Source organism: Nelumbo nucifera, chromosome 2, assembly GCF_055504915.1.
Source record: "Nelumbo nucifera cultivar China Antique chromosome 2, China Antique-T2T, whole genome shotgun sequence".
Classification (NCBI taxonomy): Eukaryota; Viridiplantae; Streptophyta; class Magnoliopsida; order Proteales; family Nelumbonaceae; genus Nelumbo; species Nelumbo nucifera.
The window spans coordinates 67,216,645-67,244,539 of record NC_142650.1 but is presented as its reverse complement, the minus strand read 5'-3'; the positions used below and the strand labels follow the sequence as shown (position 1 = coordinate 67,244,539).

Below are 27,895 nucleotides of genomic sequence, written 5' to 3'. Positions count from 1 at the left end.
ATATTTAATTTAAAATATATATAAAAATCGACTAAACTGACCCTTCATATTGGGGTCGGTTTTGCTTCAGGGTCAATCGGTTTCGGTTTAGTCAATAAGTAAACCGACTAGATTGAATCAATTGAAGAAAATGACTCAAACAATCTAACTCGACCCGTAAACACCCCTACTCAGGAATACACCCGAGTATGATCAGACTACCAAAAACACGAGTCCATCTTTGACGATTGGTTTTTTTATTTAATCCGAGTTCGTTTTATCCAAAAATAAATAGATTATTCCAAATAAATTAATCACTCTATTGACTTAAGTAAATAACAAACTTATATGAATATACCATAATGCATTATTTGACAAAATTTTCATATTTGTTATATATTAAATATGTTTATGTATTATATAATATACATGCATAATATATAAACTTAATCCATCTTGTCGTAGTGCAAGTTTTCATGTTTTTTTACTTAAGGATCTTTCATCTCTCTTACTGCCACACCCAAATACTGTAGTGGAAGCTGAACAGTTAGATACTCTCCCACTTGACTCTTGGCAGCGTAATCTTGTTTGTAAGGTTCTTACTGGCCGATCGATTAATGTGGGTGGATTCCGTGAAATGCTTGTGAAATCTTGCTACTTCCGCAATTTTTAATTTTACAAAAGACTCTTTCCTAATCAAAATCCCACCAAGTAGCTTTGAGTGGGATTCTATTGTTGATTGTGGACCGTATCTTTTCGAGGATGACCTTCCCATTCTCCAAAAGGCCGAAGCAACTATGTACTCTCTCTCTCTCATGCGGACTTTTGGGTGCATCTTCTTGGTCTCCCGTTAGCTTACCTGAATGCTAATGTTGCTTGTCGTATTGGAAGTAAACTAGGAAAGCCTTATCGTCCATTCGAGTCTTGTTTTACAAGGATGTCGACCCCGTCATCGACTCCATTTCGCCATTGATGCTTCTACTTTAGAAGCTATTTGTTCTCGACTAGAGGAGTTGAACGTTGAATGTATCTTCCTCTACGGACACCATCCTCTCAACGGATGTTGCCATCTCATCGAGTAAATTTTGTGGATACACATTCATCGACTCCGCCACCGGACCTGGTTGCTCCTGCCACAACCCAGTTATAGGAACAGTTCTCTGGCCCATAAACGGTTGTTGCGATGGTTATCAATAAAAGATCACGGCTTATATGTTGGATAAGATGGGGTCATTGTAACTTTAGAGGAAAAGCTTTGAGGCGCGTCTGAAGACATTGTCTTTAGAACGTTATTTGCCCCCACTCAGTTTTATTGAGTTTGTTGTTGGGTTACTAGCAAATTCGTTCCCAGGATACAACAGAGCCTTGGGCGAGAATCTGCAACCAGCAAAGTTGAAGAGTCTCCAAAGAAACCTTCTGTGAGACTGTAGCAGACCGGACTGAGAGAGAGAGAGAGAGAGAGAGTGAATTTCGAAATTGTGTTTTCGAATCTGATTCATGCTCCTTAAATAATTTGTGAAGAAGTATGAAGAAAAGGTAGGTGTTGGTTTAGAGAAGGCACATTGAACAGTCACAATTTCAAACATTGTGACTGTTTAAAAAGTAGTTAACAGTTGGTGACTGTTAACTTTGAATTGTGCCTCTTGATCACACCTGATCGAATCGTGACCGTTGATCTCATCAACGGTGATCAACGGTCATCAACGCACCAAAACCAGAGTCGCCCATCGCGAGCAAAGTGTGCCTCATTGCGCCACACACACGTGCGCGCGCGTTGCACGGTATCGAATCCCCATACTCTTCTCTACTAATTGTAAGGAGTGTAAATCCGCTCGTATTGAAATACTGAAAACAAAACTTATAATTTTCCAATGTGGGACAAGTTCAAAACTGGGTTTTGTAAGAGAAAAACTGATTTTTTCAATCAAGTGTACATGTGCAATTTCTCATGTAATTGATCAATCAAACCCATTGGATTTAATCTCTAATGAGATTAAAATCCAACAATCCCCCACATTGATTGATCAATTACATAGTTCTCTCTCAATCCAAACTACTATGACACAATTATGCATACAAAAGGTGTTTATCAACTTAAACCTCTTATTAGTATAGTTATCTCAGAGTCTTGTCAAAGTTATTGGTGGTAAGACCTTAAACCAATTACTCTCAAGACAAACCAGAGACACCTATACAAAAATGTCCAGTCTCTGCAAGAGTTTCAAGTTTTGCTCAGCACTGTTATGGCCATGTGCTTATATGAGAAGCGACACCACTTCTATGTTCACATAGGTGAAGTTCCACTATGTGCTCCGTTATTTGACACATTTCAAAACTTCATCGAGAGTTTATTTCAACCTTTCATCATAACGGACAACACTGTTTATGTTGTGATGGGAAATTTCTCAATGTCAATGCTAATAGTCACATTACTGTAACTTGTTGTTACCCATTAAACCCAATACTGATGGTTTTCAGTTCAGGTTGGGTTACCATTACAGGTGACTAAGTAAATGGTTTTAATCCCATCTCTTTGGTTGTCATTCTTACCAATTCTCTAGCCAAGCCCTTGGTAAGAGGATCAACCAAGTTTTTACTTAACCTCACATAGGTTATAGTGATGACTCCATCTTGAATCAATTGCCTAACAAATTCATGTCTCAGACTTATATGTCTAGACTTACCATTGTAGGTACCACTGTAGGCCCTTAACAGAGTTGCCTCACTATCACAGTAAATGAAAATTGGAGGCATAGGACTAGGCCAAAGTTTTATATCCAATAATAAATTCTTAATCCATTCAGCCTCTTTTCCAGCAGCCGCTAAGGCTATGAATTCGGATTCCATGGTCGAGTGAGATATACAAGTTTGTCTTTTAGATGCCCAAGAGATTGCACCCCCACCAAGGACGAAAATCCATCCAGATGTGGACTTGTTATCTCCATTACTAGTAATCCAACTTGCATCAGTGTACCATTTTAGTGCAACTAGATAATCACAACAAAACAAGTCAAGTTCCAATGTTCTCTTGAAATACCCAAGAACTCTTCCAATTGCCTTCCAATGCTCTGCACCGGGATTATTTGTAAACCGACTGAGTTTACTTATTGTAAATGCAATATCAGGTCTGGTACAAAGCATAGCATACATCAAGCTTTTTACTGCACTAGCATACTCAAGTTGTACAATTGCTCTACCAGTATTTTCTACTAGCTTTATACTAGAATCATATGGCGTGCTATATTTTTTAAACCCTAAATGCTTAAATTTCTCAAGTACTTTCTCAATATAATGTGATTGGCTTAATGCATAGCCCCTACTATGCTTTTTAATTTTTATTCCCAAGATGATATCTACTTCTCCTAAATCTTTCATCTTGAAGACAGAGGATAAGTAGTTTTTAGTTTCATTTATGCCAACCATATTTGTACCCACAATAAGCATATCATCAACATAAAAACATACAATTACTCCATAATTTTCAGTGAATTTTGAGTAGATGCATCTATCAGCACTATTATGTTTAAAACCAAAAGCTAGAATGCAAGAATCAAATTTCTCATGCCACTGTTTAGGTGCTTGTTTTAATCCATATAGTGATTTAACCAGTTTACAGACTTTCTTCTCGTTTCTAGGAAGAACAAATCCTTCTGGTTGTTCCATGTAAACCTCTTCATTTAAATCACCATTTAAGAAAGCAGTTTTAACATCCATTTGGTGAACAGACAAGTGATAAATGGATGCTAATGCTATGAGTGTTCTAATAGAAGTTGTTCTAGTCACTAGTGCATAGGTGTCAAAATAATCAATCCCTTCCTTTTGACTAAATCCTTTGGCTACCAATCTAGCTTTAAAAGTTTGTACAGTTCCATCAGTGTTGTATTTTCTTCTAAACATCCATTTACATTTTATTGGTTTTGATCCTAGAGGCATGTCTACTAGTACCCATGTGTTATTTGACATTATTGAATCCATTTCATCATTTATAGCTTCCAAAAGACAGCATCTCTAGAGGTCATGGCCTCACTATAGGTTTTTGGATCATTTTCAATGTTTAGGACAATAGGTATTTTATTTAAAATCTTCTCTCTATCAGCCTCAACTAAAAATACAATTGACTGAGTGGAGATAAAATCTGAACCTAAGTGTTTCTCTGTTCTTTGTCTTTGACTTCTTCTAAGTCCTATTGTAGGTATTACAGTTGTGTCATTTCTTCTTTCAGTCTCATTATTATCAATAGGTATTGAGATCTGAGTTTTGAAACAATTCTTTTATTAACTCTAGAAACATGTCCATAATATCATTTCTGTAAGTGTTCTATTTTTCCTTTCAGCCAGACCATTCTGTTGAGGGGTATAGGGAACAGAACACTGATGTATTATTCCAAATTCTTCATAGGCGAGCAAAGTGCGCCTCTAAGGTGCCTCATTGTGTCGCACACGCGTGCGCGTGCGTTGCGCGGTATCGAATCCCCATACTCTCCTCTACTAATTCTAAGGAGTGTAAATCAACTCCTATTGAAATACTGAAAACAAAACTTATAATTTTCCAATGTGGGACAAGTTCAAAACTGGGTTTTGTAAGAGAAAAACTGATTTTTTCAATCAAGTGTACAGGTGCAATTTCTCGTGTAATTGATCAATCAAACCCATTAGATTTAATCTCTCATGAGATTAAAATCCAACATCATATTCTTGCTGTGGAAGGCAGAACTACATCTAATACACATGGATGTGATTTCGTCAAACCAGGCGAGTGTAAAGAATCATTTAATGCAGTTACATCAGTTACTACAAAATTTGGTGAATTTTCTAATTCTAACGTGTCTGTTCCTATTTTGAACGTAATGGTTTGTTCTCCTCACATGAATATGGATGTTGAGCAGCCGAGTTTGGATGTTACCCAGCACGTGCATCCCCCAAGAACCTCAACTCCACATGCTCATACTTTGCCTCATATGGAGGTGCAACCAATTGAAAATGTTATTGGCCAAACTCTACCGGACGGCAGGATTACTACTACTTTTTATGGTGGTATTCCCGCCAAATCAGGCATGTGCTCCATTCCCTCTCTTGTTGTCTCTTTGTTTACTATCACTTCTGTTATTGATAATGCCAATGTTTGTGCTATGGAGATTACTAAGGGAGTCCCCCCTCGTAGCTTGAAATGCAAAGCACCATCTTTGGAAGACAATGTTGTTGCTGCTAACTTTCGTTCCAATCCAGTCTTTGTTGATAGTGTTGTGTTATCTCACCTTAAACTCAAGAAGCAAGCTCGTTTAAAGGCTGAATTGAATGCATCTTCCTCAAATAATTCTCCATGTTCTTTAGTAGCTATGGTGGCAAGCCATCAATTGCCACCACACTCACCATGATATGTTTCTCTTGGAACTGTCAAGGTGGAGGAGGTAGATTGGCAGTTCAACATTTCAACTATCTCCTCAAGAAGATTAATCCTACCATCTTCTTCATTTCTGAAACTCGTTGTGATTTGGTGAAATCTCAAAGAATTTTATCAAGTTGCTGCAATATGATTTTTTTGTCATTCCCTCTCAAGGTCGGTCCAGGGGTTTATGGTTTGGCTGGTTGAAGTCACTTGAGCTGTGTATTCTTCATTCTAATGAACATTTAATTCATGCTTCCATCAACAAACACCCTCCCTCGGTGGTATGGGACTTTGTTGGTGTTTATGGTCATCCAAATCGATCACAGCGATAGAAGGTTTAGGATGAGGTTATTTCTATTGGCTCTAGTATCTCCGGACCATGGGTTTTAATGGCAGACTTGAATGCCATTTCCAATGCTGATGACAAAATTGGCGGTTGTGTTGCAGACACACATCATGTTCAAATGTTTAATCAAATGGCTGAAGCTTGTGGTTTACTTGATTAGGGCTTTGTTGGTCCACCATTTACTTGGTCTAACAAGCACTCTGAAGAATTAATTATGGAACATTTCGATCGAGCCTTTTGTACTCCCTCTTGGATTGATCTTTGGCCTCACTCTCATCTCAAGCACCTTTCAGCTAGCCTTAGTGACCATAGACCAATTGTTCTATTTACACAGACTATAAGGTATTGGCGTGAGCTGTAAACTAGGAGAATATCCCTTAATTCAGGGATAACTCTTATCATAATAGTTTGTATGTAACTAGGAAAGGTAGAACAAGATAGTTTGTGTGTAACTAGGAGAGGTGTGTATATATAATTCATTCTTTGCAAAGGAAAAAAAACAAGAAGAACAAGAAAGAATCAGAGTTTCTCCTTCTACTCGAGTTATCATGGTATCAGAGCGCCACGGTCCGTGACAAACTCGTCTTCCTGATCGCTGCGAAGTCTTGGTCGCCGGTGGGTGACCGCTGCTATTACCGCTGCAATTCCAGCGGTTGCTCTATCGTGTGGTTTTTTTTCTCTACCCAGAACTATCAACTCCATCGCGGTCACCGGTGGTTGGCCGCTACTATTGCCGCTGCAAGTCCGGCAGTTGCTCTGCTAGATCTCGCCGTCTCACTGTGGTCGCCAGTTGGTGGCCGCTGATATTGCCACTGCAAATTCTTGCTGAGTGCAACCCGCCTCTTCTTCACATCAGAACTATTGATTCCACCATGGTCGCCGGTGGTTGACTACTGCTACTGCCGCTGCAACCTGCTTGCTTCTTTGCAATCTGCAACGACCGAACATCATTCTCTGACACTCAGCGTTAGATGCGATTGTTGACTCCCTTCTACTCCGAGACGCCATCGGCAGACACAACCATGTCCGATTCGGAAACCTCAGATCCGTTTGGAGAACAACGACACAATCCTACCCTCACTGAATTGACCACCAGAATGACTAAACTCCTGCACAGACCGACCTCGACTACAGAGACCTCCGCCGCTCAGATCGGCATTAAGTTGGACGGCACCAACTATGCTCTTTGGTCCCAAGTTGTTGAGATGTATATCTCTGGCAGAGACAAATTGGGATATATTAATGGTGAACTTCCCCAGCCTCCATAGACTGACCCAACCTTTCGAAGGTGGCGCACCGACAACGCTATTGTCAAGGGATGGTTAATTAACTCCATGGACGTATCCTTGATTGGTAACTTTATTCGATTCCCTACAGCAAAGATGGTGTGGGATTCTGTTGCTACTACGTACTTTGATGGCAGTGATACCTTGCAAGTATACGATCTTCGGCGCCGTGTGACCCGCTTGCGCCAGTCTAGAGGGTCCCTTGAAAAGTATTATAATGATCTCCAAGGTTCGTGGCGAGAAATTGATTTTCGCCATCCAAATCCGATGGAGTGTGCGGCGGATATTCAACGGTACAATACTCTTCTTCAAGAAGAGAGAGTGTATATCTTCTTGGATGGCCTTGATGACAGACTAGACAAGATTCGGGCAGATGTACTCCAAATGCATCCGTTTCCCACTATTGAACAAGCATACGCACATGTTCGGAGAGAAGCTATCCGACAGAGGGTCATGATCACCGATAATAATATTGAAACTCCAAGAGCTGTTTTGGCCTCTAGAGGTGTTAAAACTGAGCAACCTACACCCTCCTCAACGGGTTCTCTGCCTTTAAGCAACGAAAAATCTGGTACGTCCTCTAAATCTCAAACATCTTTTGGTGGAACTAAGTGTTCTCATTGTGGTAACTTAAAGCATACCCGGGAGGATTGCTTCAAGCTACATGGCTATCCCGACTGGTGGCATGAACTCCAAGCTCGGAAACGTCAAGACAAGGCCGAAACTAGTGGTAAGGCTGCAACGGTTACAACAGAATCTCAACTCTCATTCATACCACAGGGAGACGTACACCTCTCGGATTCAGGTAACAATCTTCCCAACAAAACTATTGATAACAATGCATGGATACTTGACTCAGGGGCTATTGACCACATGACCTATGATGCTATTGATTTTTCAAAGACTTCACCACCAAGACGGACTACAATTGTTAATGCCAATGGGGCTATCTCTCAAGTCACAGGAGCAGGCGCTGTGACCTTGTCACCTGCAATATCCTTGAAGAACACCTTGCTTGTTCCCTCGCTCTCCTATAAATTACTATCTGTTAGCTAGATCTCCTCTGATCTAAATTGTGTTGTGGGAGCAGGCACTGTGACCTTGTCACCTGCAATATCCTTGAAGAACACCTTGCTTGTTCCCTCGCTCTCCCATAAATTACTATCTGTTAGCTAGATCTCCTTTGATCTAAATTGTGTTGTGCTTATTTATCCTACTTTTTGTCTTCTTCAGGATATTCTCACCAAGGAGATAATTGGGCGTGGTACTAGGAGGGGGGGGGGCTCTACTACATGGATGATCTCAGCACGGGTTAAGCACATCATGCACATCATCAAAGTAACACCAAAGAACAATAGATTTGGATTTGGCATCGCCGGTTAGGACATCCATCATTCAGTTACATGAAACATTTATTTCCAAAGTTATTTACAGATATACAACCTCATGATTTTCAGTGTAACACTTGCATCTTAGCTAAGAGTCATAGAACTATCTATCCCTTAAGTATGAATAAAAGTAGAGTTCCATTTGCTTTGATTTGCTCGGATGTGTGGGGGCCATCCCTAGTAACTACAGTGTCTGGATTTCGCTGGTTTGTAATCTTTGTTGATGATTGCACTCGCATGACATGGTTATATCTGCTGAAACATAAAGATGAAGTGTTGACTGTATTTCAATCTTTCCATATGATGGTGAAGACTCAGTTCACATCACAGATCCAGGTACTCAGGTCTGATAATGGCGGGGAATACATGAATCAACGGTTCCAAGATTATTTCCGGATTCATGGATTACTTCATGAGACTTCATGCCCACAGACTCCACAGCAAAATGGCATTGCTGAGAGGAAGAACCGATACATACTCGAAACTGCTCACGCTCTGTTACTTGGAGCACATGTACCTAACCGACATTGGGTTGATGTTGTTGCTACCGCCATGCACCTCCTTAACCGAATGCCATCACGGGTCTTACAGTTTAAAACACCATTACAAGTTCTTTCATCACATGTCTCCTTGCCATCAGTTTTGATGATTCCACCTTGAGTTTTTGACTATGTGGCGTTCGTGCATCTACATAAAAATCAACGCACAAAACTGGATCCACGAGCAACTAGATGCTTATTTTGGGGTATGCGCTACACCAGAAAGGGTACCGATGCTATGACCCAGTTACCCACTGCACCTATGTTACCATGGATGTTACCTTTCTGGAATCTGAAACATTCTACTCTCCTTCCAAAACCAATTCTTCTCTTCAGGGGGAGAGTCAGAGTGAAGAACAGAACTGGTTTTTACTCGACGGGCTAAATACGAGTGCTTCAACAGAGATGGTGGTCAATGAAGCAACCGGTAAGACACCTACAGAGACAGCATCGGAGACATCTACAGAGACCCCAACGTCTACATCGCCTCTCCCAGCAGAAGAAATAGAGACCCCAACCTCCCCAGTATCGGAAGGCCCATCTCCAGAGGATATCCCGGAAGCGCGTGAGAGCATCCCTGAGGTAATCTCTCCTACCACACCTTCAAGCTCTAATGACATGAATACTTTGGCTGGTTACACTTTACCCTTCAGGCATAATCGTGGCAAACTGCCAAATAGATATTCTCCAGATGTTGAGAATCGGAGGTCAAAGTATCCAATTGTCAATTATGTATCAACGAGGAGACTCTTCAAACCTCTAAAAACATTTGTGCAAGAATTGTCCTCAAATCATATTCCTGCCAGTGTTCAAGAAGCTTTGACAAACCCGAAATGGACTCAGGCCATACAAGAAGAGATGGAGGCACTATTGAAGAACAAAACATGGACTCTGGTTACCTTGCCCGAAGGGAAAAGACCTGTAGGGTGTAAGTGGGTATTTTCCGTTAAATACAAGGCGGACGGGACAATCGAGAGATGCAAAGCGAGGCTGGTCGCAAAAGGTTATACCCAGACACAGGGCGTAGTTTATCAAGAGATCTTCTCACCAGTGGCCAAGTTGAATACGGTCAGAGTTTTATTATCTCTTGCAGCAAACCTTGATTGGCCACTGCACCAGTTCGATGTAAAGAACGCCTTCCTCCATGGTGATCTTGAAGAGGAGGTATACATGGACATCCCACCTGGTTATACAGCGAATTCCAAGAACCAAGTTGTGTGTAAACTACAACGAGCACTATATGGACTGAAACAATCACCGCGGGCATGGTTTGGGCGGTTTAGTCTTGCGATGAGGAAATATGGCTTCCAACAAAGCAATTCAGACCATACACTATTTCTGAAGCACCAACGAGGGAGGGTGACAACTCTAATAATATACGTGGATGATATGATTATCACAGGGAATGATTCAGGAGAAATAGCAACACTGCAAAAGCAATTGGCAACTGAGTTTGAAATGAAGAACTTAGGCGGGCTCAAGTATTTTCTAGGAATTGAAGTTGCTAGATCAAGGGAAGGTATATTTCTGTCTCAACGGAAATACACCTTGGATTTGCTCTCCGAAGTGGGACAGTTAGAGTGCAAGCCGGTAGACACACCAATTGTTCAAAACCATAAACTTGGAAAATACCCAAACCAAGTACCTACCAATAAGGAGAGATATCAAAAGCTGGTTGGTAAACTTATTTACCTCTCACATACTCGTCCAGACATCGCCTACGCTGTCAGCGTAGTAAGTCAGTTCATGCATTGCCCAAGCGAAGATCACATCAACACTGAAATGCGAATTCTTCGATACTTGAAGTCCTCTCCTGGAAAAGGACTTATGTTCTCAAAAAATAATCATCTAAAGATAGAAGGCTATATAGATGCAGATTGGGTCGGAAATATCTCAGATAGAAAGTCCACCTCGGGGTACTTTACATTTGTCGGTGGGAATCTGGCCACGTGGAGGAGTAAAAACAAAAGGTGGTGGCCCTATCAAGTGCTGAAGCTGAGTTTCGAGGAATGGCTAAAGGGCTTTGCGAGCTACTCTGGCTTAGAAGATTGATGACTGAAATTGATTTCCCCCCAACCTCTGAAATGGACCTATTCTGTGATAACAAGGCTACCATAGACATCTCTCAGAATCCCATCCAACATGATCGAACAAAGCATGTGGAGGTGGACCGGCATTTCATCAAACAAAATATCGAAGACAGAATCATTCGATTTCCCTTTGTCAAGTTTGAAAACCAGCTGACAGATATACTTACAAAAGTTGTATCCAATAAAAACTTCTACAGCTCACTTGGCAAGTTGGGCATCCAAGATTTGTACACGCCAACGTGAGGGGGAGTATTGGCGTGAGCTGTAAACTAGGAGAATATCCCTTAATTCAGGGATAACTCTTATCATAATAGTTTGTATGTAATTAGGAAAGGCAGAACAAGATAGTTTGTGTGTAACTAGGATAGGTGTGTATATATAACTCATTCTTTGCAAAGGAAAAAAAAACAAGAAGAACAAGAAAGAATCAGAATTTCTCCTTCTACTCGAGTTACATATTATGTTCGAATCTGTTTGGACGAAGTTGGATGGTTTCAAAACACAAGTTTAATAGTTTTGGAATTCCAGTCTTGGTTCCTTTAAACAATGGGTTCTGACCTGTAAAAATTCTCTTTCGTTTTGGGGCTGCACTAAGTTGGAAAACTTTAGTGCTCAAACTAAGAAATTGAACAACAATTAATTAATGGTATTCACTGGTTACCATCTCAAATTGCCGTCGACATAATGGTATTCACTGGTTACGAGACAACAGTAGTACATGGTCCCCTGATCCCGCAATTATTGCTTCTCTGGTTAGAGACCATTTTGTAGATCTTTTCTCATCCTCTTTTCTAACTGTTGATACTTTTGAAGACAACATTGCTCCCCATCAAATTACAGAGGCTCTGTCATTGCCCGTTTGCTCAAGAAGTTAAAGACGCCTTATTCTCCATTGGGCCTCTTAAAGCACCTGGTCCTGATGGCGTTCATGCTCTTTTCTATCATTGTTGGGAAGAGGTAGGCCATGACTTAGTCACTTTTGTGCAAAATGTATTCTATAATCTGAATCTCATTTCAGAAGTCAATGATACACCAATTGTCTTGATTCCAAAAAAACAATTGTTGAATTTGTGACTGATCTTCTTCCCATTGGACTTACTAATGTTCCATATAAAATTGTTACAAAAATCCTTGCAACACGACTCAAAAGCATCATCGAACCACTCATCGCTCCCTATCCTATCAGAATGCATTCTCCCCTGGGCGTCAGATCCAAGACAATCAGATCATTGCTTTTGAGATTGACGCATGGCCAATTTATGTTAAAATTAGATTTGTCAAAGGAATACGACAGGGTGGAATGGGATTTCTTACTCCATACCCTACACTTACAGGGTTTCTCTACTCAGTTTTGTTCCTTATTACGGGCTTGTCTTACCACTGCTTCTTATGTGGTGTTACTCAATAGAGAAGTGGGACCCCAGTTCCATCCGCAAAGGGGACTACGATAAGGCTGCCCTCTCTCCCCATACTTATTCATTTTATATATGGATGTGTTTTCCAAATTGCTTCAACATAATATGGATTTGGGTGTCCTTAGTGGAGTTAAAATCTGCAGAAATGGATCTTGGCTCATTCATTTACTTTTTGCTAATGATATTTTGTTATTTGGCAAGAGTACTACACCAGAGTTATCTAAAATCAAGGAAATCTTACAATATTTTGGTGCCTTCTTGGGTCAAGAAGTGAACTATTCCAAATCCTCTAAAAATATCTTGGTATCCCATTCTTACGGAATAGTTGCAATGCAAAAACTTGGCAATTTGTGATTGATAAGAGTGTCGTGATCGCATGTCCTCTTGGAAGGAAAACTGCTTATCTCATGATGGCCAGGAAATTTTAATCAAATCCACTCTTGCATCTATCCCAACTTATTTTATGTCCACACATCAACTACCTAAAAGTGTTCTCTCTATATCTCATGATTTCTGGTGGGGTTACAAACCTGGCATACCTCATATCTATCTTCGAGGGTGGAATAAGATCACTACAAAGGAAGAGATGGGTGGTTTGGGATTTCAGAATGCTAGCATCAAGAATAGAGCCATGCTTATGAAATTATCTTTGGAGATTTTTAGCAGAACAATCCCGTTTATGGGCACAGATTTTATCTGCTAAATATTTGAAGATGGGTGAAACTTTTTGGGGTTCCACAAAACGTTCATCAGCCTCTTCTACTTGGCGAGCTACATTGGAATCTAGGAGTGACTTATCTTGTGGTGCCAAAATTCTAATATCTAATGGTTGGGACACAACATTATTTGGGGATCCTTGGGTAAGTGATCCATTGCATGTTCAATCTGGTTTTAGCCCCTCAACTAAAGTTGCCGCACTCATCAATTTTTGTATAGGAGTATGGAATCATGATTTAGTGACAACACTATCCAATCCCATGGTGGTGGGTGAAATTTTATCAATGCTTCTTCCTAAAGATCCTTATGCTGCTGCATTTGATCGTTTGATTTGGCGTTTTACCCCACATAGACGCTATACTTGTGCTTTAGGACTGCAAGCATTACAAAGTGTAGTACCTTCTTCATCCCATCAATATGAAGTGTTTCTTGGCGAGATTTCTAGAAATTTGATGAATTATCTCCGTGGATTCATACCTTTATTTGGCAATGTATCAATGATCTTCTCCTAGTCAAGGCTTTCCTAGCACGATATTCAAAGAATGTTGATCCCATTTGTACTTCATGTGGGAGCCATCAAGAAACTATGGATCATACTTTGCTCCATTTCCCTGTGTTGTGACCCATCTGGTTCGGTTCTTGTGTATCAGTGCGCATTGACAATTATCCTTCTAGGTCCTTGTTACAATGGTTAGAACTTTGGTGGTCATCAATCCCTCATACACCAAGTGACGACGTAAGTATTTTTACTAAATGTGCTACTTTATTACGACATTGTTGGAAGGCCAGGTGTAAGGTGGTTATGGATCATAAAAACTTGAACCCATCATCGGTTTCAGTTGCGGCTCACTCACCTTGCTTAAATATAGTAAAATGCAACTACATAATGATCGAAGATTTACTTAGGTGATTCCTTGGTCACCGCCCCAAGAACCTTTTATCAAAGTCAATGTTGATGAGGTAGTATGTTCTGAAATTGGTATTGTTGTTCGAACCCATTTGGGTCAGTTGGTTTGTGAAAGGTCTGCTTGTGCTCAAAAATCTAATTTTGAGATGGTTGAAGCATTGGCTTTTAGGGAGGGTTTACAATTGGCTCAAGATTTATCTCTCTCACACATTGTTCTTCAAGGGGATGCGCAGAAGATTACTAACATCCTGTTAGATCCTCAGCCTAAGGTCCCATGGTGGCTTCATATAGTCATAGCCAATTGTAGGAGTCTTTCGCAAGAATTTCATCAAGCTCATATATCCTTCATCCCTCGTACAGGCAATAATGCTGCTCACACTTTGCCAAAATTTGGTTGTACTTTGTAGAACCCAAACTTGCTCCATCTCTCCAGATTTTCTTTTGCCTGTACTAAAAGCTGATTCAGTGCAATGAATGATTTAGCCTATGGGCTTTTTACAAAAAGAAAAAAAAAATCGGATCAAATAGGTTTATATCACTCATGGCAAAAAATCGGATAAACAATGTTATTTTCTTTTTGGAAAGTTATTTATCTAGGTAGATGCATTTATATGGCTACTTTTATTTTTTAAGTAAATAATAAAATAACCATTTTAGCCATAAAAAGTCATTATTAAAAGGACAATTTTGTCCCATCCATGTGTTGACAATTTTCCTAAAGTGAGAAAGTTGCTCACTTGGGAGATGGGGTAAGTGATACTTGGGTAAATAAATTTTCATAAACCCCATATAGATATAAGAAAAGAACATACGTACTCTATTAACCAACTTTTCCCCTTTCAAAATCCAAAAGAAGAATGGGCCATTAAGGCAGTGTTCAACACCATGTTCATCTCATGGGTGGGATGAACACCTGTTTGGCTGGCTGTGGACGGGACCAGTCCCGTGCTTCACACTCTCCCTAAAAAGGCTGAAATCTTATTGTCAGTTTCACATTTTAATATTTTTGTTAATAAAATATTAATTATTTTACTTAATTTTTTTAAATTTTTAATGTTTTTATCAATAAAATAATATTTGTAAATATTTAAAATATCTTTTTAAAATTTTTAATTATTTTACTATTGTTTTTATAAAAAATTAATATTTATTGATTAATATTAATTCATTGATGCATTTGTTAATATATTTATCATATAAAATGCAAAAAATAGATATTTATAATTAACTATATACATCATTCATAAAATATATATGAGATACATAGAATCAAAAAGTATAAAGAGACCCAACTGAAGTAGTAGAAAAAGACAAAATAAAAAGTAAAATATTTATCTTTCTAACACATTAACCATAACTAGACCTGTCCATGGGCCGGGTAGCCCGATGGCCCAACTCGCACCCTGGTCGGGCTTGGTCATGTAATTAGGCCCGCGAGCCTAACCTTGGGCCTAACACAATAAGCCCGACTGTGTTTCGAGCCGGGTTCGGGGTTTGTCAAAAAAGCACGACCCGAGCCCGGCCCAGCCCGACTCAGCATTATATATTTTATAAAATATATAATATGTATTTTATATATTATATAATATATATAAATAATATAATTATTTGTTAAAATATATATTTATAATTTAATATATATTTTTTATTCTTTTCTTTATAATTTCTCTCTCTTCAACCGCTTCAAAAGTAGTAACAGTATAGGCTAAATTTCGGACTTAGGCCCAGGCTTGGCCAGGCTCAGGCCCAAGTTATAGGCCCGATGGTCGGGCTGGACTCGAGATCGGGCCTTAAAAAAATCTATTAATACAGATTGGGCTAAGCCCGGCCCGAACCCAGCTCGGCCCGGCCCATGAACAAGTCTAACTATAACAAACTCACGCTCGGCTCGTTGAGTAGTTAGTCAAGCTAAGTTCAAGCTTCAAAATACCCAACTCGAGTAGCCCGTGAGCTTAATCAAGTTTCTAATAAAATATCAATTTTCAATATATTATTTATAATATAAATAAAAATTAATTTATTTATAACATAAAAACGAAAAAAAATGTGCAATCAAATTTCGTATTATATTCTTATTAATAATATTTCACAATATTGATTTATTTATAATTTTAATATATAATCATGTTTTCTCATATATTTTTTATTTATAATATTTTAAATATTAATTTATATATAATTTTTAACCGAAATTTATTTATAACTGATCGACTCGAAATCGAATATGAAACTCAAAACTCAATCGAATTAAAACTCGACTCGACTTAGCTCGATTAACCTCTAATTTTATATGAGAAGATAAGGACAAAATAATCCAAAAGAAAATTCAATTGAACACTTAAAAATGGTTTTATTAAGCCCAAAGACTAATTAGACTTCATTGAACAAAGCTCAGTGTAGCAATGCCAACAATAAGAGCATACAACTAGAAGCCTAAGCAAGAACAACAAAGGATTAAGAACGGACAACCAGAAACAAAAGTATAGTATTTATGCTGCAGTTGACATTCCTTATTTCAAGGACTTAATTATTTCCTTATTAACAGTAAAAATATAATAAATCCTTAAAATCTTAACTTGTGCTATTTGAGAGGGCAATCCGGCACAAAATGAAGTGCAGGTAGTTGAACACTCTTTGCTTTCTCCGCTTGCTCACACGATGCACCTCGTTGTGATTGGGCAGGGGGTGGCAATGAGGGAATTAAGCTTATATGCACGGACGTATATATTATATTAATTATTTGATGAGATGATTCATTTTTCGAGTCCGGCCGATTTGGATGGCTTTTTTGTGTTGATTGAGTTGCATTGACTGAATCCCATGTTCGAAGTTGGGGAGTTTGTACTTTATTTATTATGGATCTTAACACAAAGCTCACGCACAGGCTAACCTATCTGACTTTAGATGGACTCTTGTTTCACATCAAATTTGCAGAACTAGACCTTGAAGACAAGACCCGTGTTTCCTGTCTATTGAACTTCAACCTCCTGGCTTCCTCTCTGGAAATCTGGTATGAGTTGGTGAGCACCTCTTCAGGCATGGCACGAATGACTGAATTTCTCCCAGCAAGAGTGCTTACCATTGCATTGTCATTGGTCTTGAATGATACCCATTCGAAACCATTCTCTCCAGCTTGTATAGCTATGACAAAGTTTTGTGGAAGGATCAAGATTTGATCACGACGAAGCTGGCCATTGTAGACTGTTTGTCCAGAGTTATCAACAACTTGAACCCGAGCATCTCCACTAAGAACATAGATGATGCCGTGTGCATTGATGTTCCAGTGAGGGGACAACATAGCATTCTGTGCAAATTATCGAGGCCACAATTCAACAATTAATTCATGCAACAAAGAAGAAGAGAAACACACATACCCACATACGAGAGAGTGACCAGTAATGAGAGAGAGAGAGAGAGAGAGAGAAGCTTGTTAATCGTAACCTGGTAGAGAGTTCCTCTCTCAGCACTGAGTTGGAGGGTCTGGAGAATTGGGAGGTTTTGACTATTGAGGGTGGTGACGCGTCCTCCATATGGACTGTAGAAATCAGAATGCTTCGGTTTTTCAATGTTCTGTCTAAATCTCATGTTGCAAATCGCCTCCTCTACACCATTTGCACCCATTTGTTGTTCCTGTTCATATTCTTCGTCCTCTTCGCTAGAAGTAGTTGGCATAATCATCCGAAGCTCTTTCTCAACATTAACAATTCCTCCCCTCTGATCATTTTCACCTTGTAGCTTTCTTGCCGTCTCCGTGCTTACACCGAAAGCTTGGGCCAACGTCTCAGTGTCCAAACCGCTGAAGATGTTAGCAGAGTTCTCTTGTCTGGCCTTCTGATCATGTTGGTAAGACGACTTGCCTCCTTTTTGTTGTTGTCTTTGTTCTTGTGAAGAGCTCTTCTGCCCAGCCTTCTCACGCCTGGAGAAGGATTCACCACCTTGTTGTTGCTGTTGTTGCTGCTCCTCTTCTTCTTGTTGTTGTTGTGAGTTGCCAGCAAGATAAAATTGCTAAACATACACATCAAATGGTCAATTGTAAGCAAATGATATGATTCTGCTTTTTTATTTTTTATTTTTTGGATGAATAAGCAACCAATTTTATTATTATAAGGTTGAATGAATGAGTTAGAATTTTTACTCTTTTTCTATCATCAAGCTGGTTGAAGCTGTTGGCAAGGTCAAAGATGCTAACAGCAACAAGGGATGCACCGCCATTGTTGTACATCCAATGTGTAACCCCGTCTGGCACAGCAATCATGTCTCCTTGTTTCACGAATCTGATCTTCTGATGCTGATCCTGGAATCTCCGGCTCCTGTTTTCTTCCTCTTCTTCGGATTGTTGAGATTGCTGGGAGGATTGAAATGTTTCGGGGCAACCAGGAATGGATAACCCTAAAACTCCCTTCCCTGTGCATGGATCAGAGGCTCATTAGTCACAGCACATGCATGTATGGATTCGAAACTGGAATATATAGTAACGAATTAAGATGCATATGGTTTTAGATCAGCAAGAAGAGATGGAGATAGCTTGCCTTCAACAATATATATGAACCTGTGTGCATTGTAATACGAGGGCAAAGAGAGGCCCCTGGGTTGGATAGTAACACGAGAAGCAGCAACACCCGCACACTGAAATTGGTTGTTGTTTTCGTCCCATTCCTCAACGAAACCAGCCTCGGCCTCTCTCCGGCGTGTAGGTTCGAGGGCGTCCAAGTTCTCAAACCGGCACCTGTTTTGTTCTCTGCCCCTGGACCGGCGTTGTGTTGGGGACTGGCCTTGCCATTGTCGCAGCCATGTCTGAGCTAAACAAACATGACACAATACAAGAAGGCAAAGACAAATAGAAAACAGAGAAGACTTGGCCATTGCGCACAAGTTGTTGAGACGGGAAAGAGAAGAATTGAGGTGAAGCGGCGAGAGGAATGGTTGGGTATTAATTTATAGTGGGAATAAATGGATTAGTGTTTGACACCTTTCAGGTGATCACAGTGAGGCTGTTCAGGCACTCACCACACCATGCATGTCGTCACTACAGTATACAGTATTGTGTGAACACATAGTAATAAATTTGATCAGGGCAGGTTCTAGGTGGCGATGTCCTTCAAGCAAGTGTAACCCACTCAGCTTGAACCTTGAGAAAGTAAGTCATTGGACTATTTCACCCTGATTCTCTTTATACAATGACACGGCTACGGTGTCTTTGAATGCAAGTGTGTATACAAAATTCCCTTTGAAGTTTGAACACTGGCTTTTTATGGATTATTCGGAAAGTATTTTTATTGCTGTCCGCCATTTTAATAATGGCGTGAAACATTTCACTATATAATGCTCATACTTTCCATGCTTTACTTTCATATTACCATGTCAAAAATCTAGTCCATATATGTATTCTCTTTCCCTGCCACTCAACCAGCCTACCATTGGTGTTACCTATGGGAAAGTCATCAAAGAGTACATTAATATTTTCAGTCTTCTAGAAGAGAACATCAAAGTACTACTCCTAGATAAGGGTGTCAATGGACTGGTTTTGGATTGGACCCCGTCCAATTCAAAATCAATTTGGATGGACCAACAGGACATTAGATTTGACCAATCTGATCCAAAATTTTTATTAGAATCTGGTCCGTCCGTAACAAATTTATATTGAATTGGGTTGGATTAAACCAATATCTGGTCTAAGAATATATGTGTCAATGGACCGGGTTTAGGTTAAAACCAATCTAAATCAAAATGAATTTCAACATATTGGACGGTCCAGACATTGAATTGAATCGATCCAAATTGGTCCAAAACATTCATTGGATTGGATTCAACCTGATCCATTTATAATTGACTCACATTGGACTGGATCGGATTGAACCAAATCCAGTCCAATTGACACCCCTACTCCTAGATTTGCTTCTCAAACTGCCATAATGTCACGTGGGTTTTGATTGGTCAAAACTCTTTAATATCATCATAGATGTTCCCATATTTGGGTGAGATTTAATCAAATAAGGATCATAGCAATATTGTTGGTTTCAGAACCAACAATAGAATGCCAAACCATTGCAGTCTATCCTAGAACCTATTGAAAAATAAAATTTCCACGGCACCAAACATTAAACACCCTTGGAAAGGTTACACTATCTACCTGGATGCAAATCATCATTTATTATTTTAAACCATTGTTAGGGAAATCACCAATCCTAGCTTACACCAAGATTGCTTAAGAGTTGAGACAAATGTAACCATTTCAGATTCTTCAATGAGCCAAAAAATTAGAACCTAACAAATTCCATTGCCAAGGCTTCTAGAATCACATCCTTAATTTCCAAGTGCGGCTAATATGACTATGTACTAGAAAACTTTATCATGATGTTCTCTAGAGCTTGTCCTGTTATGCATTTGGGCAACTCACACCTGCAACACCCAATCATCACAGATCGAATTAGTCGATATTGAATGGGACTAGACCTAGCAGTTAGCTTGACTGCAGGAGATGAAACGTAATCAAGTCATTGAACAACATGAATGAGGGCAAGGCATTTACTGCTTGATTCTGGTCTATCATTTCTCAGCATCTTTGATTGTGTGACTGACGTAGCCCATTGTACATGTCTCGTTTGTAGCAGATCCCACCTAGAGTTTCAGTGGTTTGCTATGAATTGGAAAGAACATAGTCGTTGTCTGCACCAAGACCTGCTTCACTCTCTGAAAAGCTTACTGTATAATTTTCCATGTGAAAGGAACACTCTATTTCAAAAATGGTGACAATAGAGCTATTATGTTTGCAAAACTAGGGATGAGGTACCAAAAGTAAGATAAATGACAAGGCTGCTCCTAGAGTTTCATTTCCATATGACAAAATTATTGCAAAAAGTCAGCACTCATGTACACCAAGGTGCTGTTCAGTGGAAACGTACAAAATCAAGAAGTACATGTGAAGAATAAAATTTCATGAATGAAAAATGAGTTGCATGGTATTCTTCAAAGGATTGGTGAACCGACAGCCAAAAGAACAAAAGAATACCCATTGCCTTCACTTAGTTGTGCATACATATATGAGCATCTATCCCCCAAAATGATTCATAAAATCAAGGATGGTTTATTTTCCAATATGATCTTTCCTCTTTTGCTCAAACCTTTCAGATACCACAGCGTTGGAGAAGAGGTTCAATTGTAGATTGGGAGCAACCTTTAACTCCAAAGATTCCATGAAATTACACTCATACTTGATTTGACACATTGCAGTGGATAAAAGGGTGATATGCTGTTCCTGTTGCTATTGAACACAAAACAGACTACAGTGTCAATGTCATCACTCTCCTGCTTAAGTTATCCTTTGTTAGGCCCTTCTCAAACACTGATGTCCCTACCAAGGACCAAAGAATACACATCCTTCCAGGGAAGGTCATCAATATCTTGGAGCTAGGAAAAGTGCTAACCTCAGCGTTATCAAGCTGCTTGAAGAAGGATCCAGGAGTAAAAGATCCCAATTTGTTGTCCCGCACAAAATTTGCTTTCATCTTGATTTTTGCAAGGTTTCTCCTTGTGGATTTTGATGAGCATTTCTGCTATGACTTCAGCTTCCCAATCATTCAAATTTCTCCTGTACAGTATCATTTTCATCTAAGGTTTGCCCCGACCATATGGGACTGACCACATGAATCTTGTCCTTCCATAAAATCCTGTTAAGAAACAAAAATAAACTTTAAAAAATTATGTATGCCAACCAATCCCTTCCTACAACTTGAGATGATGCACATCACAACTTGCAAAAAGTTCAGATAACACTTGTGAAGGTACTTGCAGACACAAAAAAAAAAAAAAAACAACTAATGAGACATTCGTTATAAAGATACTCTTGAAGTTATTAAATTCTTAATTCTTCCTTTTAGAGGGCATTCTGGAATTTATTAGGTCAAAGCAGAGAACATGCCAAAATACCTCTCAAACTGCTAGTGATCTCCACAGAAGAGCAGATATCTAAAAGAGGCAGGAGTCTGCACATAACATCATCTTAAACAACAAAAAGAATCCCCGTAGACAATGGAAGATCTCTTTGCCCATTGAAAGAATACATCATTTTTTTAACACTTGTGTTGAATAAGCACTAGAAAAACAAAACAGATATAACAGTGATGAATGCACCATTTCACACATACGCAAGTTTCTGAGACTAGCTCGTGGTTTGAAAAGTTGGCACATTTCCTTGTATTTCCTTTATTTTTTTCAGTGTTTGTATGACATAAAACTTTAGAATTCCTAAATCTATTCCCTAATGTCTAAAATGTCTAACATGTTTCATATTCAACTCAATTGAACCTTAATCTCAACTATTTGGGGCCCTACTTGTAAGCCCTCTTTTCCACTCAAATATCTCAACATCTTTGTCTCAGAAATACTTATTTTTTAAGTGATTTGTTTCTTGATTGCCCAACACTCTGTCCAATATAACAAAGTCATATATCTTACAAACTTTTCCTTTTTGTCTCATTGGCAATTTGGTATATGTCAGTTACACAGCACACCAAAGGCACCTCTCAAACATTACCACCCTATTCATTTTCGACTCTTCTCTTTACCCCTCTTTCTTGATCAGCAACCGGAACTAAAGTAGGATGGATAGTTATGCAGGAACTAGGTGGGCTGAACAATTAAAGGGATGACTCTAGGAGGTTAATTGCCACTTGGGAGAATTTATTAGAACTATCTATGATGAGTAATTTGACCAATAAAAGTTTTCAATCAGATTCAACAGCTGTCTGTTTCTCCCTAGACTGACAAAATTTTCTTAAACCCAAAAAGTACAGGAATGCAATTTTTCAATAGAAATTCATGTGCAGATTTAGAACATAGAAATATATGGGGTGATTTAATTTGAAAAGATTCTGAGTAGTTTGGCACAAAAGGACAGAAAGTCCCTTTGCGGAAGAAACTAAATTCTAAAAATTAGGGTTTTAGTTGGAAATTTGGGCTGATACTTGGTAGGGTTAATTTAATGTAGAATAATGAGGAAAGACAAGATTTGAGAGGGATATGAATTGACCTTACAAAAAAAGACAAAAATCCAAAGAGAAAAGGACCAAGAAAGTTGAAACTAAGGAAATTGAAAAGGCAAAGGGAGAAACTTACTTAGGTTGTTTGAAGGGGGCCAAGGAGTGATTTGAAGCCTTTTTGGTAGCTAAAGAGATATTAACCAGAAGATCTTAATTAAACCTGTAATAGAGAATTAGAAGAAAAGAGAAAGAACATAGAAAGAAGGGAGAAAAGAATGAAAAAGCAAGAGCAGAGGTTCACTTAGAAAAGAAACATGTAAAGAATACTTGCACCACTTCAAAAATCTCTTTTGATTCATTTTCACCATGATAGCTTAGAAGATCTTAGAAGATATATTAATAGAGAAATAATAGGGAACAGGTTACTATTCACCAAAACTATAGAATTTCCATTAGCAAGTTTCAGTCCAAAAGAAAACATTCTTTATAATAAATAAAAGAGAATTTTATTAATAAAAGAAAAGAGTCATCAGAAAGGGTGATGAGGAATCACCACAGATTCATCTCTACATACAATTCAAGAAGGGAAATACATCCAGAAAGACGTAATAACATAAAAACTAGCTACTTGAATCCAAATCAAGAAGAGAAAAACCAGCACCAAGGTATAAGAACCCAGTCCAATATACTTTTCCCACATAAAAGAGTGATTTGATCCCTTTTTTTTCGATAATTGAACATAGACTTGATTAAATTGAAATAGGTCTACACAAAACTTTACAAGCAAGCTCAAAAAGTTTTAGCTTTACATGCCATTACATGGGCACAAGTAGTTTTCGACCTAGGTCTATACACAAAACATACATTCAAAAAAGATTGAGAAAGTTCTTTAATTTTATCTAACCAAAAAGAGAACTGCCAGCTAACTCACGTTTCATCCCCATTATGACTGCATCAGAAGATGAGAGTCTGAAACATGGTCACTATCTTCCAGTCCTGGGCTTGAGCAAAAGAAGAGCTCTCTAAACAGCCAGGCGCTCAGCTTCAAAGGGGTCCCCAGTTAGGGTTACTGTCCCTCCTGCAGCCATTAAAAGTTTTAAGTCATGAGAAATGGTATCAATACCACATCACAAATAATTAGCACACCATTTTGTTCCAAAGTTAGCAAAGTCTCCCGATTTCTGGTATCAGGAGCCACTGCTTGATGGGGTGGTTCCGAGTTAGGGAGCAGAGAATTATATCAACTGCATTTGTAATCCATAGACAAGATTTGTCATGAGTAGAAAAATATTTTTCATTTCGAGCCTGCCAAACAAAATACCAAGAAATAGCTAGCCAACATAGCAGATTATTTTGGTCCTGTTTTGAGATGTTCATCCTCATAATGTGGTCTAAAACTGAGGGGATATCTTGGAATAAATCTGGATTAACAGTAAATGCCCACTAACACTTCCAAAGAGGACAGCCCTCACAAAAGGACAATTAAGGAAATGGTCATTAAGAGTTTCCCGGTAATTACCACAAAATATGCAGACCTCCTCAGAGGTTAGACCCCACTCAGATAGTACACTCTTGGTGATCACAAAGCCTCAGACTAGACTCCACAGAAACACTATATTTGGAGCGAGTTTTCAATTTCCACACCCTTTTAGAAATGGAGATCAGCCCATTCTCTAGGAGACTGTTTTCCTGAGCCCAAACGTAGCTATAGAAATCCTTAACTGTGAACCTGCCCATATTGTTCCCAATCCAAACAGTTTGATCCCAGATCCTCTGGAAAAAATGCATTTCTTGAATTTGTCTAACTTCTTCCTCACTGAATATATTTCTCAGAGTTTCAGTATTCCAGTCCCCAGAGACATGATTCATAAGACCCTTAACCTGAAAGTTCAATGAAACCCTATCAGGAGGATCCATCAGACACTGAAATCTATTCTCCACCTTAATCCAAGGCATCTCCCAAATGTTTACACTAGAGGTCTTCAAAACTTGGACTCCTACAGAGGGGTATAAACTCTGAAGTTCCTCGGACACTGCCTTCCATAGGGGGAAGCATTTTGAGGGATTTTCCTTGGAAAACAAAGCTGGGCATTTTCCAAATACTTTCCTTTTAAAATCTGAACCCAAAGAGAATTACTCTGTTATGAATCTCCAAGCTAGCTTACTTAAGAGAGCTTTGCTCAGCAGATCCATTTTTTTAAACCCTAGTCCTCCTTCAGCTTTTGGGGCATAGAGATTGCTCCATTTAGCCCACTTAAGGCGCCTTTTCCCATTAGTCTCATTCCACAAAAATTTTCTCTTTACTTTCTCCATTTTAGTTAAGATCCTTTTTAGGAATTTGAAAGTGCCCATAACAATGCACAGGCGCAGAATGCATCACAGATTGAATAAGGACTTGTTTACTAGCATAAGATAGAGATTTTGCTTTCCAAGTATCTAGTTTACCTTTCAGTTGCTCTAGAATGAAATCTAGTGATGCTGACTTACTCCTTTTCCACAGAAGAGGAACCCCTAGATATTTGACTCCAGTTCTAAGTTGGGACATTTTTTTTTTTTTGATCAATAACACTTTCATTAATTCATCAGTAGAGAATTTACAAGTGGAAGACAAACACACTTATCTTCCAAGAGTCACAAAGAACTTCAAGAAAGGAAAGAAGAAAATACAAAGATACAAGGACACTAACATTACAACTTAGCCCAAAACAAGGAATCCCTTTCTGCCCCTTGTTTTGCTAAACCGTCAGCTAGGGAATTAGCTGATCTCTTAATCCAACATGTCTTAATTTCCATCTCCCGCACCAGCCATTTGAATTTCCTCTTCTCATTGTTATACTTCCAAAGATCATTTTGTTCTTTGGTCAGCCACCCTATCACCACCTCTGAATCCCCTTCAATTATAAGTTTCTTGATGTTCAATTCCTTAGCTTTCCGGGCTCCTTCCATAACTGCACATATCTCAGCTCTAAGGGAGTCACCCACTCCAATTGGGCCTGAGAACATAGCAGAGATGACCCCATTTTCATCTCTAAAAACACCCCCGATCCCTGATTGTCCCGGGTTTCCCCTACTGCATCCATCAACGTTTAATTTCAAGAATCCACTACGTGGGGGGGTCCAAGCCACACTCATTACTGACTTGGTCTGCGTGCAACTTGCAATTTCACCCCACTTCCTCAACATGTCATCCACAGTGTAATCTGTGAATATTTCCAGAGATTTCAGCCACTGTACCGCCCTAAACTGTATGATAGCCTTCAAATCTGCTGTCCCTCTCTGAGTTTCTGAGAATATCCTAGAGTTCCTTTCTTCCCACAGTGTCCAACATACTGCAGCCCTTAGTCCTCTCCACATTGTCCTTCCCCTTTTTAATCGCCACCTGAAGAAGGAGGGGGCGAAAAGGCCCTGCATGTCTGATGGGGGATTCCAGCTGCATCCAAATAAGGAGAAAGCCCAATCCCACAATGACCTCACGAAGTGGCACGACACCATTAGGTGAAAACCAGTCTCCCCATCTGCTTTACACAGAATACACCACTGAGGTGACAAGCAAGTATTGGGTCTTTTCTTTTGGAGTAGATCACCAGTGTTGATTCTTTCCAGATAGGCTTCCCAACAAAAACTACCAACCCAAGGAGGTATAGCTCTACACCAAACCTCACCAACAGGAAAAGGGGACAGGGTAGGACTGGTGGACTGACTTAAGACTTTGAAGAACGAAGCGCAAGAGAAAATGCCATTGGGGTTAGGTGTCCAAATTCTAGAATCCGCCCTAGTGGGGTCTAAGACAACGTTATCAAGAAGTGCAAGAAGGCTCGAAATACAGTCGAAGTCTGAATCCCTCAAATCCCTTCTTAGACCCAAGTTCCACCCGATCCCAAAAGCGGAAGAGGACAGGGTGGTGAAAGACGAGATCGGCTCATTTTTCAAATCAGAAAGAGCGTACAAAGACGGAAACTGATCCTTTAGAGGGGCGCTCCCCACCCAGGTTTGTTCCCAAAATTTTATGGAGTTACCGGAATTCAAGTCATACCTGATATTAGGAATGAAAACTAGAAGCAGATCATGAATGGCTTTCCAAGGAGAGTTGCTTGTGATCCTAGCTCTGATTCCAGCGTCCCATCCGTTGTGCTCCAGCCCATGAATACTTGCCATTATTCTAGCCCATAGCTTCTCCTTCTCCATAGGAAACCTCCACAGCCACTTCCCCATCAGAGTCATATTCCTTCTCCTAATACTCCCAAGCCCCAAACCACCACACGACTTACTCCTGCACACTATTTCCCAGCTAACTCTATGATCCCTCTTCTCTTCTCCCATCTCCCACAGGAAATCTCTCATTAACTTCTCTAATCTGTTAGCAATCTTCACTGGGATTTTAAACACCGACATGAAGAAGATGGGTAAGTTAGCAAGCGTGGCCTTAATTAATGTAATTCTCCCGCCAAGAGAGAGGTAATTCTTTTTCCAGGATACCAATCTTTTTTCAAACCTTTCCATCACCGGGTTCCAGAAGCTCTCTCTCTTGGGATTATCACCTAATGGTAATCCTAAATAGTTCAGAGGCCACCCCGTGACTTCACACCCCAGCACTTCAGCACTCTCCCTGATCTCTCCCTCCTCCAAATTCACCCCCACTACACAGCTTTTCCCAAGGTTAACCTTCAAATTGGATAGTTGCTCAAACAGTTGTATCACCGACTTTAAATTCCTGATAAACCTCACATTACCACCTTCACAAAACAGAATCGTGTCATCAGCAAACTGTAAATGTGTTGAGGGGGGTTTCCATCCTCCCAACCCTCTAGCCTCTAATGAGCCCCCTAGAATCTGCTCTGTGAATCAATTTCCCCAAAACCTCCGCA

General features: G+C 39.5%; 2 protein-coding genes across 10 annotated transcripts in view; both read right to left on the bottom strand.

Annotated features, from left to right (window-relative positions):
• Positions 1-16,873: 16,873 nt before the first annotated feature.
• Positions 16,874-18,961, bottom strand: LOC104601507 (11S globulin seed storage protein Ana o 2.0101-like). Its single transcript, XM_088899347.1, has 4 exons — positions 18,582-18,961; positions 18,188-18,456; positions 17,494-18,057; positions 16,874-17,356 (listed from the first exon to the last, which is right to left on the bottom strand). Exons 1-4 carry the CDS (start codon positions 18,913-18,915, stop codon positions 16,970-16,972), a joined length of 1,554 nt encoding a protein of 517 aa, XP_088755473.1. The 5' UTR covers positions 18,916-18,961; the 3' UTR covers positions 16,874-16,969.
• A 1,222-nt stretch (positions 18,962-20,183) lies between these two features.
• The window catches only part of LOC104601410 (uncharacterized), a 40,714-nt gene continuing 33,002 nt past the window's right edge, over positions 20,184-27,895 (bottom strand). For 4 of the 9 annotated variants that reach the window (XM_088899342.1, XM_010264714.3, XM_088899344.1 and 1 more), the window contains 3 exons: positions 23,962-24,108; positions 20,582-21,719; positions 20,184-20,451 (listed from right to left, as the gene is read on the bottom strand). The gene's annotated coding sequence lies outside the window, so the exon portion shown is untranslated. Of the gene's footprint in view, positions 20,452-20,581; positions 21,720-23,166; positions 23,251-23,961; positions 24,109-27,895 lie in introns of all 9 variants that reach the window. The other 5 variants (XM_088899345.1, XM_088899346.1, XM_088899343.1 and 2 more) reach the window with 3 other exon arrangements.